This window comes from Cibotium barometz, chromosome 8 (genome assembly GCF_041138505.1).
Source record: "Cibotium barometz isolate CiBa-2024 chromosome 8, ASM4113850v1, whole genome shotgun sequence".
Taxonomy (NCBI): domain Eukaryota; kingdom Viridiplantae; phylum Streptophyta; class Polypodiopsida; order Cyatheales; family Cibotiaceae; genus Cibotium; species Cibotium barometz.
Genome location: NC_141053.1, coordinates 47,079,677 through 47,092,623, shown reverse-complemented (window position 1 = coordinate 47,092,623; position 12,947 = coordinate 47,079,677). Strand labels below are relative to the sequence as shown.

General features: G+C 40.6%; 1 protein-coding gene across 3 annotated transcripts in view; it reads left to right on the top strand.

Annotated features, from left to right (window-relative positions):
• Window positions 1-2,448, top strand: part of LOC147636347 (calmodulin-interacting protein 111-like) — an 82,508-nt gene extending 80,060 nt beyond the window's left edge. For 2 of the 3 annotated variants that reach the window (XM_086801780.1, XM_086801784.1), the window contains exons 7-10: window positions 105-531; window positions 1,307-1,387; window positions 1,811-2,001; window positions 2,083-2,448. In XM_086801780.1, the coding sequence (XP_086657906.1) occupies window positions 105-531; window positions 1,307-1,387; window positions 1,811-2,001; window positions 2,083-2,226 (843 nt within the window). In that variant the 3' untranslated portion in view covers window positions 2,227-2,448. Of the gene's footprint in view, window positions 1-104; window positions 532-645; window positions 970-1,306; window positions 1,388-1,810; window positions 2,002-2,082 lie in introns of those variants that run through there. The other variant, XM_086801781.1, reaches the window with a different exon arrangement.
• Window positions 2,449-12,947: the final 10,499 nt, after the last annotated feature.

Genomic DNA, 12,947 nt, shown 5'->3' with positions numbered 1-12,947 from the left:
TTAAAGTTCGTTCGTTGGTCTAATGATATTCATGTGTTCTTTTTTTCGGGGTGGTGGGCTGAATCGTTGTGTAAGGAGGGAATTTAATCCAATGTTGCAAACAGGTCATGCTTGAAGTGCCTAAAGTGCACTGGTCTGATATTGGTGGCAAAGAGGAAATCAAGCAGCAGTTACAAGAAGCCGTTGAGTGGCCACAGAAGCACATGGATGCATTCTCTCGCATCGGGACCCAGCCCCCTAGAGGTGTGCTGTTATATGGTCCACCCGGATGCAGCAAAACCCTTATGGCCAGAGCTGTAGCAACAGAAGCAGGGCTGAACTTCATAGCAGTCAAGGGACCTGAATTGTTCAGCAAGTGGGTGGGAGAGTCGGAGAAGGCAGTGCATTCATTGTTTCAGAGAGCCAGAGTAGCTGCTCCCTCTGTGGTTTTCTTTGATGAGCTTGATGGTCTTGCTGTATCACGCAACTTGAGTAATGATGGAGTCTCAGTCGGAGACAGGGTCATGAGTCAACTACTAGTTGAGATGGATGGTATGCAACTTTTATCAGAATGTTCCCAAATATTTCGGTTTTCTGTTTTTGGTTTCCAAGTTTTTCATAAGTGCATGCCCTCATTGGATGTGTCTTTTACCTGCTCTCTTCCAGACAAGAAGGGTCTCGGGCTTCATGTGCAAAATCTGTTGCTCTCCATTTCTGCATGGCCCTGGATTTACCCTGAAGGCCTTCTAGTGGCCGTGGAGCATGTTAATAAGTCCCATCAAAATTGTGCTAATGGACCTTACAGGTGGATTGGCAGACCCCTGTTTAGTCTCTTTAAGTGTGCCTGCTGGCTGTGAGGCTGCTAATCATGTCCTGTCAGGAGCTCCAGGTGTGTGTTTGGGTCCCGAGGGTGCATGCTGCAGCATGTGTTTCCCCCTGCATGCTTGGATGCCAATCCAGCAGACTAGAGCCATGCTGATACCTCCTGCTGCTAGTGCTAGTTTCTTTGAATCCAAAGTTGGACTGCGAACCATGCCACAATATGCCAGAAATGGTATCAGTCCATCATGTGAAGACAAGGTCTAATAAGCATCTCCAAATCCCACCAGTTTTCATGAAAGCCTGTTGGTTTTCTCAAACTGAAACACGACCATGTAATGGTGTTCCTAGTTCCCTAGCCTTGGTGGCATGTTATGGCACCCAGTTGGATCTCAGACATTGTGTTTCACTGAACTAAAAATATTTGAATTCCTGCTTAAGTTATATGGCAACCCATTTGGATTTTGAAGGTAGAGCCACAAATTTGTGATGGTTTTGTAATGGACAGGATTAAGCTCGAGGAAAGGTGTAACGGTGATTGCAGCAACAAATCGGCCGGACAAAATTGATGCTGCTTTATTGCGTCCAGGTAGTTACTTTTTACTATAGAACTGGTTCACATGCCTCTGCCACACGTGCGAAACATAAGTTAATTCAAATGGCATGTGAAAAATGTTATTCGAAGGTTTTTTCAATGCATCAAAAAACCAAATTTTCCAGTTAAAAAAGTTAGGCTAATCATTCAAGATGGTTTTAGTAAAAGTCAAGGATAATCAAGAAAATGTTCCTACATGTAGGAATATGTATGTGCGCGCACGCATGCTCATGCATGTATGTATATTCCCACATGTTTGTACATGATGCTGTAGTGTGTGCATGCACATGTGCACATTTCTGCATGCGTGTATGTAAGTATGTTTCTATTAACATGACTGTATGTTTCTATTAACATGACTGTACCTGATGCTGTAGTTCATTTTCATGTTGAGATGCCTTTCTGTCCAAACTGCAGGTCGTTTTGATAGACTGCTTTACGTTGGCCCACCTGATGAAGCTGCTAGGCTACAGATTTTTGAAATTCACACAAAAAAAATGCCTTGTGCGCCAGACGTAGATAAGAGAGGTCTTGCAACACGTACGAAGGGTTACACTGGTGCAGATATCGCCTCCATTTGCAGGGAGTCAGCCATGGCAGCTTTGGAGGTTTGTTACAGGAGGTTGTACTGGCCTTTCAATAATAGCTTTTTTGCTCATTGACCCCATTTTGCATGTTTGGATTTGCAGGAGGATTTGAAGGCCCATGAAGTAAGCATGCGTCATTTCAACTCTGCTTTACACACAGTGCAACGCAGTGTTTCTGAAGTTTCAGAATCCTTGTACACACACTTTAGTCGGGGTGTTGTACAGAACATGACACAGAAATCTTGAAAATGCATCACACTGTTTAATGCCTTAAGGACTTCTTGAGGAGCTTGAAGCGGTCCGTATATGTTGTCATGTCATTGCCAGTAGGAGGGGATGTCTTTGGGCCACCATTGTTACTCAGGCCAAATATATTATACCATGGCCATGGTCTGTGTTTTCGAGTGTTATACGACTTTTTTGGCTTCAAAATGCGAAATCCCACTAGCCAAGCTTACCTTTGCTTCATTCATGCCTGTGATGTGTAGCCTTGTTACTGTCATAGAAGTTGCATCCAACATAGAGGCAAAATGGAGGTGCTACGGCTTTAACGTAACTAAGGCTTCATTCAATGTAGTTTTGTTGTGTTTTATAGCAGTAGTTTTTAGATGGTGATACGGTGATGATAATATTAGGTTGGTAGTTGTAGAAGCAATAGATTCAAGCCCACCAGTTGTTAAAGTCAAGAGCTTATCTTTGAAGGATGTGTCGTTGGGTCTTGCCTGAAGAGCCACAAATGTAACTTCCTTATGTGGGTGCAATAGCTCTTCTGTGGTGTCCTCACTCTGTTGTCACATTGCTCCTTGCCAATGGGGTGAAGGGAGAGCTCTCTATGCCTAGATGGAGGCAACAATAGATGGTTCTTTGCAGTGGTTCTCTCTCGCAAAGGGCGGATATCAAGAGGAAGCTAATGCAAGACATAAGAGGGAGCACACAAGCAAACTATTGCAATGGATTGATTGCTTATTGTATAAAATGACTTATATACAAGTTGCTAGTTTTCACACTAGATTGGTTAAATTCAAGAATGGTATGGGCTCCATTACTAGTCTTAAGCAAGTATGTACACAAAGTCCTTGGACTTTCACTCTTCGACATTAAGCACAAGGTAAGGCCGCTTTGTGTTCCGTCATCTCATAAAAAATAAGTGCTCACTCGAGCGTGAAAGATGGCAAAGCGCCTTATAGTAGGTCAGGCAGGTGAAACCATGTCAACGTACCGAGTGGACCCTCTTACTAATGGTGACCGCATCCTCACATCAACCAAGTTAGTGGTAAAGTTGTTGTCGGGGTGGAAAGGTGGTTTATTACCATTTTCATGAAGTTTATATAACATTGTTTACAAAGCTAGTTGATGAATTTGGGGTCTTGAAGATTGTGGCGGCTCGTGTTTCTAGGTGTTCCGTTGTTCCTCCGCGCATGTTTGCGTTTAGTAGGCTCACTTATCTGAAAGGTCCTCGCTTTGAGGTGGATAACTAAGGCAACAATTAGTTGAGATTGGGTTTGTATCAAGGATTTCACTCTAATGAAACGAGTCTCTAGTGCTTCTTGAGGTAGGTTTGAAGTCGATTTTTAGGCACATTTGTGTTAAACTATAAGAAAATACAAAAATAGGTTGCGTTTTTTGATTCTTTGAATCTCTTTTTTTGGATGTTAGTTAGGTCCATGTCTCTAGGTTCATGCAAATAAACTTCAAATCAAAACCAAAATCAATAAAACTAACACATTCAAGGCTCTAAGATTGTATGTTTTTCGGAGTATGACGTTCTTGTGAACACCGGGCAATGTTGGGTGTTCCAATAGCTAGATAAATGGACCCAAGCCCTAGACTAGTCGGAGCACCAAATATGTTTAGTTGAGCTTACATTAGCTTTATCGAAACACGTCATTGGGTCTTGCCTTACAGATGAAAATGCAAGTTCCCTACAAGGGTGAGCTAGTTTGTACGTTGTGTCATCATTGTTAGTCTCTCGGGAACACTCCTTGTGCCAATGGGGTAGAGGAAGAGCTAGCTCTCTATGCGTAGATGGAGGCATCCAGAGATGGTCCTAAATGGTGGTTCTCTTTCGCAAAAGGAGAGGGAGCAAGTGGAAGTTAATGCAAGCAAACAACATGCAACAATCAATTCTATCTAGCAAGCATCCATCAAACATGCTAGATTCAATAGCATACATGCAAGCAAAAAGAGGGAAAAGAAGAGTTCACAAGTAAACTATTGTAAGGGAATGATTGTGTATCGCTTATTGTAAAAAATGACTTTATACAAGTGAGTGTTGGCAAACTTTACAGTGGTCCGGCCTCTATCACTAGTCTTAAACAAACAAGTATGTACATGAAATTGTTAGACTTTCCCTATTTGACATAAGCACAAGGTCGGGTCACTTTATATGTTCCATCATCGTTTTACAAAAGATAAGTGTCTGTTCCAGTGGGTACGATGGCAAAGCGCTTTACGATAGGTCGGACGAGCGAAACCATGTTAACTTGCAGAGTGGGTAACACTAATGCTAATGATCTAATCCCAATTTAGCAAGAATATATATCTTGCTAAAAAGGTTTACGTCTAAAAAATACAGAGGTGCTAGGATATCTCGGTAGTGAGGTATTTGTAGGTGAAAAACAAAAAACTTAGTAACAAAATCTTTCATGATGCAAAATATGAGGTGCTTTGATCTTTAATAAGAATTTGTGTATGTAGGTACCACCTCCGCCACCTCTCTCCGAAACCACTATAACCATTAGCACAAGTTCTTGCTTAAAATATGTAACGAATGATGTTTATTTCATAAGCATGGTTATTAGTATATGTTAACATTTATAGTCTAAGATGTTATTTATGTATGGTAAGTTATAGGCATGAGTGTAACCCGAGTAAGGTGTTCGAGGAACTTTACGAAATTGTTGAACAAGAGATAAGTTATAACAAATTATAAATCGTTTTTTTAATCAATTTATTATAAGCACAAGGTAAGGTCGCTTTATATGTTTCAATTCTGTTTTACAAAAGATAAGTGCTTGTTCCAGCGGAGAAGATGGCAAAGCGCCTTACAATAGGTTGGACTAGTGAAACCATGTTAATAGAGTGGTTAACAACAGTGCTTGTGATTTAATCCCATTTTAGTAAGAATATACATCTTGCTAAAAAGGTTTACGTCTAAAAAATGGAGAGGTGCTAGGATATCTCGTTAGTGAGCTATTCGTAAGCAAAAAACAAAAAACTTAGTAGTAACAAAATCTTTCATGATGTAAAATATGAGGTGCTTCCACCTTTAATAAGAGTTTGTATATGTAGGTACCACCCCCTCCACCTATCTCCAAACCACTTTGACCATTAGGACGAGTTCTTGCTTAAAATATGTAACGAATTATGTTTATCCCACAAGCATAGTTATTAGTATATTTTAACATTTATAGTCTAAGATGTTATTTATGTGATATAAATATTTGTATTTTATTGAAGTTATAGGCATGAGTGTAACCCGAGTAGGGTGTTCGAGGAACTTTACTAAACTATTGAACAAGAGATTAAGTTATGACAAATTATAAATCATTTATTTAATCACATTACAATATAAGAAAATAAAAAAAAGAGATTGGATATCACACTTGATTGGAGCACCATCATTGTCCCTCCCCAATCTCATTGGTGAGCTATATGTAGACAAAAAATAGAAAACTTAGTAGTAACAAAAGCTTTCATGATGTAGTTTCCACCTTCAATAAGAATTTGTGTATGTAGGTACCACCCCCTCCACCTATCTCGAAAACCATTATGACCATTAGTACAAGTTCTTGCTGAAAAAATGTAATGAATGATATTTATCCCACAAGCATGGCTATTAGTATATTTTAACATTTATAGTCGAAGATGTTATTTATGTGAGGTAAATATGTGTATTTTATTGAGGTTATAGGCATGAGTGTAATCGAGTAGGGTGTTTGAGGAACTTTACTAAACTGTTGATTGAACAAGAGATTAAATTGTGACAAAAATATAAACCATTCATTCAATCACGTTACAATACAAGAAAATAACAAAAAAGATACTCGACATCACACTTGATTGGAACACCATCCCTCCCCTATCTCGTTAATGAGCTATTTGTAGGCAAAAAATAGAAAGCTTAGTCATAACAAAAGCTTTGATGATGTAAAATATGAGGTGCTTCCACCTTCAACAAGAATTTGTGCATGTTGGTACCACCTCCTCCACCCATCTACAAAACCACTATGACCAAAAAATAGAAAACTTAGTAGTAACAAAAGCTTTCATGATGTAAAATATGAGGTACTTCCACCTTCAATAAGAATTTGTGCATGTAGGTACCACCTCCTCTAGCTATCTCCAAAACCACTATGACCATTAGCTCAAGTTCTTGCTTAAAATATGTAATTAATGACGTTTATCCCACAAGCATGATTATTAGTATATTTTAACATTTACAGTCGAAGATGTTATTTATGTGAGGTATTCTATTGAAGTTATAGGCAAGTTCTTGCTTAAAATATGTAATTAATGACGTTTATTCCACAAGCATGATTATTAGTATATTTTAACATTTACAGTCGAAGATGTTATTTATGTGAGGTATTCTATTGAAGTTATAGGCATGAGTGTAACCCGAGTAGTTTGTTTTAGGAACTTTACTAAATATTGAGCAAAAGATTAAGTTGTGACAAAATATAAACTGTTCATTTAATCACATTACAATACAAGAAATAACAAAAAAGATACTGGACAAAAAAGATTAAGTTATGACAGCATATAAACCATTGTAATGATGAGTATTACTTAGGAGTTTTTAGTACAACCTGTGGGGCATCTCGAAGGATCACATAAACATGAAAGCAAACAATAAATAGTAGCACCAAAAAGATAACACTTTCCTAGTCACAACCCTCATGGAGTAGGTGACATGGTAAGGCTCTCGTGGTCTAGCATGATGGGTTGCACCACCTGTGTGCCACATGCAGCCTTATTGATGCATTCCGAAGGATCACTGGATTGCACATACGCGTGAAAGCAAGCACCGAAATGATAATGCTTTCCTAGTCACAGTCCTTGTCTCCCCAGGGAGTAGGTGACGTGGAGCTCACGCTAGGGCTCTTTGTGTCTAGCACGATGGGTTGCACCACCTTGTGTGCCACATGTAGCTTCTGAGGCCTTATTGATGCATTACGTGTACATAACTTTTAAGCAAATCAAGCACGGTTGGCAAGCACGGATGGATGTGCAGCTTCACTTTTCCCATATTTCTAAGAGTGATAGGGTGAAGAGAAACTCAGATTTGTTCCCATCATATCAAACATAGCTCTCCAACATAATCTTGTTGCCCTAGAATTTGTCCCCCCCACAAAAAACTTTTTAATACCATGATGCTTGGACCACCTTTGTAAGAAAGATGCGAACCATGTGCTCAGCTATAAATAGTTTTCCTCACTAAAGTGATTTTGTACTCAACTTGTCGACGATCGTCCAAACAACATCATACCCATAGGATGTCCTACAAATTAGGATGAAGTCCATAGTGATACTCTCCCATGGATCACTACGAGTAGGTAAAGGATGAAGTAGACTAAAAGCCCTATGTCAATCAAACTTCATGACATGTAAGATTCTATCAAACATAAGCAGCCTCTATATCCCGTCTCATGTATCTCTCAATCATCTTAGTCTCATCAGAAGAATACCCTAATGACCCATATAGAGAGGAGCATGGATGGCACTCATCCATACCTTTGTCCCGTCACATCCCTGTAGGCTCACGTCAAATTTCGTCATGCGCACTTCTATTTAGACTCAAGTCACTTTTGGTAAGGCTCATGTCATGGCCAACCAGAGAGTTGTTTGTGTAGTTTGGGGCTTGGTTTTTCTTAGACTTGTTTAGGGGTGCCCAATGTTCCTATCTTAATGAGAGGGTTTATGTAAGTAACATAATGTTTGATTATTATATTTTGTTGATTTTATGTGCTCTAATGCTACCAAATGCATGAACAATAAAAAAAACTTTTTCTACACTCTAATCCACAAGATCGGAGCTTCTAGCCAAGGTTTTTGGATTGCATATCATCCCTAATCACGAAAGGTAAGTAATCCATTGTTTTAATGCAATGAATTCCATGCCTTTCGGGCCCGGACCTCATGCAAATGGCCAATAAAATTAGAGCTTTCCCCTTTCAAAAGCTTCAAATCAAATGTTCTAATCCGAATGCAAACAACATTGAAAATAATACAAAAACACACATCCGAGGCTCCAAAATAAGATTGAAAATAACACAACAAACGCATCCAAGGCTCCAAAATCATATGTGACCTCCTAGTAGACATCTTGTAATATTGGGTAATCTCAATAGCTTCTTGCAATGGATTGGATTCAAAGCTAATCCCTTAGGTTGCTCCCCAAAGCGGTGCCATATATGTTCAAGTTGAAAGTTGACCTAGCCCTGAAACAAGTGTCATTGGGAGCTTTGTCTTAGAGAAGTGAAATACAACTTCTCCATTGTGGATGTGCTAGCTTATCGTCTAGATCCTCACTCCGCTATCTCCTCGGGGAGCTTTGCTTTAGAGCAGTGAAATGCAACTTCTCACTTGTGGATGTGCTAGTCCATTGTCTAGATCCTCTTCGTTATCTCATCATAGAGCTTGAAGGCTATGGGGTGTGAAGAAAGAGATTTAGCCACCAAGATGGATATGGGAAGAAGATTCCTACACTATGGATCAAGCTTCGAAGATCTCATAAAAGTGATCTTCTACCACTCACATATACATACCTCTGTTAATCCCATTTTGGATTAACAAGGATGCTCCTCCAATTGAGGACATTAATAAGTGTTATGTAAAGGCACTATAAAAGTTGTACATTTTGAGAGATTGGCCACCCAAGGCCTTAGTTAGTGAGTTTTGGGCGCCCAAGTGTGAATAAGGGCTAGATGTATAAAGGGTAATTTCTCATAATGAAAGAACACAATCCCCCTTGTGCTATGAGAGATCTTGCTTTATCTTGAGAGAGAGAGAGAGGGAGAGTGTGGTCTAGTGCATGTTCCTCTTTTATGCATGTGTGTGGGAGAGTGAGAGGTAGATTGCCTTGCATTGTGGTGCGAGTGACTCCGCAGGAGTAACAACGTGGAGGTGGAGATCGGAGGAGTGGATCTTCTAAAGCGAGGTTGGGGAGCCTCAAGGGACATGAGCTCGAAGCATTGGTAAGTACCCAACGATTGTTGTGTCTATTGCTTCTCCTGATTGCGGTTGTGTGGAGTTTCCTCTTGGAAGGTGTGGTAGCCCAACATTTTTGGCGCCGTTTTGCCGGGGAAACACCATTGTTTCTTCCATCCTCTTAGAGCTCCAGCTCCCACTATGCAAGATTCTCTATTGCCTTTGAATTTGGAAGGTGCAATGTGAAGAAACTTGTAGATAAGGTTTGAGTGATAGAGAAGGAATTACAAAAAATCGTGTATTGGAAGTGTGGGTGAGTACTTAGAGGAAAGCTACACTCAGTTTTACCTTCAATTTTGTTGTATTTTGTCAAACCAATTCCTACAGTGTTAGCTAGTAGGGGGTAACACGTTTTGTTCTATTTTTTAAAAAATCACGAAAACTACAAAAATAAAGAGCCATTGGTTGTGTTCATGACTTGCATTATTGCATTCCTAATCCTTGGCAAAACCTTTTTGGAACATTTGGATAGGGAAATCACACTCTAACCATCACTCTGTCAATGCGGTTGTAAACACGAGAAAGTGTAGGAAACGATTCACTACGTGAAACATAACCTACTACTTCACGACGTGAAACACTTTTCGTAATTAGCGTCGGGAATCTCGGGATTACCTTACTAAAATTAGGGTGCCTTATCCTGACACATCTGACATAACGAAACTAAAAAATCTTATCACATGAAATAGTAGCAAAGCACTTCACGGCGTGAACCATACTCCGTTTAATGGCGTGAATTATATTCTGTTTCACGGTGTGAAGCATAGGACACTTCATGACGTGAACCATAACTTGCTACTTCACGGGTTAATACTTCATGAGTTAATCCTTCACGCTTTAACACTTCAGATGTTAGCAGTTCATGAGTTAAGCATTTACAGACTGCTAGTTCACGAATTAAGGGTTGTCAGACACCAGCGGCGGGCAGTAAGAGAAATACTCTAATTGCACCATTGGAGTCTATCCAATCAACTTGAAGTAATTCTGACCTCCTGGAAATTTGAAACGTGAAATAAAAGTTACCATAGTGTAAAAAACAGCTCACGACGTGAACAACATTCTGTTTCACGGCGTGTACTGCTTCCTGCAACTTCACGACGTGAACCATCGTATGCTATTTTATGGAGATCTGCTATTTCATGACCAAAAAAGATAGTTCAACAGAAAACCAGGTGAAACGGTTGGAGTAGTGATTTCGTCTGTTGAAATACTTTTTCATTCACTTGAGGTTCAGGAATCTCATTGGAGATGACCTTACCCATGTCGGTAGTGCCTCAAATCACCCAAATTCTTCTTACCAAAAAAGTGTTGGCTCTCAGACCGCTCGGTGAGCACTCAATTGAGTGTTTTAGCTTGGAGGAATCTGATCGCCATAGAAACAAGTAGCAAAGAATCCATGGAAGAAGGGCTAAGATTCTCTGGCCTTGAAGAGGAAGAAAAACCCTCTTCTCCTGTGAGATCCAATGGAATCTTTGATATAGCCAGGAGATTTTTTGGTCTACAGCACGGCACGGAAGATGAAGCATAATCTATGGGCACGGGCCTATCAACAAGCGCGGGACACGGTCTAAGACTAGATTTACCAACCCAACCTTCTGTCCCTAGAATGCTTACATAGTGAGGATTAGTGGAATAACCCCCATGGTTAGAAGGGATAAGTTTTCTTCCTCAAATTAGAGAAAATCGAAACAGACTTGAAGAGGGCTGAGGGAGAGCGACAATTGCGGCTATTGAGCTGAAGAAAACAAGAGCTTGATACGCAAAGAGCAAGGGAGGAACAAAGGGAAATGGAGAATGTAAATCCATTTCGACCACGTGGCAAAGAACCTGAAACATCTAGAAATGCCGCTGATAGCATGTGAATGGGAATAACAAAAGGAGTGATACCAACTCTAGAACCCATGAATGAGGAATCAAAGGCTGAAGAAATTCTTGAGACACAAGAAGAGGAGGAAAATCTATTTAGGGTACTTTGGAGAAGGTGGGGATCATCTCTATACAAGAGAGGATATATAAGAAATGATCAATGATCCCGTGTTCTTGCAGAGCATGGAACTCCTGATCGAACAAAGGCGGGCTGAGGCTGCTAACAATGAGCCAGGCAATGAGCAATTACACAGACCCAGCCATAGACCCAAATTGAATAGAAGAACCTATCCAAGAAGAGGATGTGGGTCTAGGTAGGGGGTAGCTCCTTGGAGGCCAACTATAGATCCCAACACAAATCTAAACGTAGTCATTAGGGCAGATCTACTGAATATGGCTGCAAAAATGGGCCGGGGTATGGTTAAGGAACTTAGCACTGCCCTAGAATCCAAACCATCCTAGATGAAGCCACATATCATTTCAAAGCTTGTGCGAAAATTCTCAGGAGATGGCGACCCGATCCAACATGTAAAGGTCTTTGAGTCTACCTGTGAAACTTATGGGCCAGTAAGTGATGTAACCATGATACATACTTTTTCTCTGACCCTAGAAGGGAAATCCCACCAATGGTATCAAACACTAAAGTAGGAGGATAAAGTCAACTTCATTCGACTGCTTAAGAATGTCTTCATACCAAGCTTTGCTTGAAGTGGGGACCGATGGAGTCCTGTGTGGCAAAAGGAAAATGAGTCCATGTGGGATTATGTTTCTCGGCTCAAGCACTTGAATTCAAGATGCAAGTTGAGGAAAAGGATCAGTTATTGCCTTGCATTCGGAGAGGAGTCGGAGATCATAAGATGCATGATTATCTAATGTTAGCCCGACCAGCTACTGTAGATACTTGTGCTGTGAGCTGGCAATTGAATATAAGGATAATATGCTTGAGTTGCCGCAACTGGAAGTCGCCAAGGCAGCTTCTTCAATCAGTAGTGGCAACATTATGAGTCTCCAGTCATAAGGACACAGGAACCAAGAGCAAGCAAGTTGGTAATATTATAGTGGAACAGCTCAATAATGCCATCTTGGATAAATTAAAGGTCAGGGATGGGAGAGAAGCATCAAGGAATGCTCATCTTTACCCCCGGAGAGAATTGATTTAGTGCTTAATTTGCAGACAAAATCACACGAGCACCGAATGCCCTCACTTAAGAGACCAAAGAAATTACTCTATTGTGCTCACTGCCAGAGATTGGGGAACCATGACATTGCCACGTGCAGATATTCGAGGGTCCGTACAAACCAATGTGACTGTAGGGTAGCCAAATACCTACCTGCCACCAAGAGGGATGTTTCGAATGCAAGACATGTCGCCTTTGCTGCCACATGTCCTACCACCACAGCCACCACATGCCAAAATCAGCCATGTGTTGATTGAGGAGCTCTTGGATTAGGGAGAACTCATGCACAAGGTAGAAGTCAATAATGACTACTACGAGGATCCCATAGAGATCACACCAGAGTACTATGTCTTACAAAATAGCACACCAGTACCAGTGTTCCAAACCACCGCACAATGTAAAGGAAAAGACATAAACTCAACTATGAGAAGGGGACACATACAATGTTTTCATAAGAATGTGGCTAATGCTGGCCAAGCTCAGCCAGTTGCAACACAGACCAATGTCATGCCTACACTCTCATGTGTGAAGTGTGGTGTTGATCATTTGATCAAAGACTGCCCATATCGCGCCAGTAGTTTTGCTTTTACTTCTAACAATGCCACTATCATGACTATAAGTGTGCAGCTTGGGATTATCACGCCACTAAATGTCCTGACACTAGCGCAAGCGAAACAAGTGGACAAAGGGAAAAACCCAGGAGGTGTTACA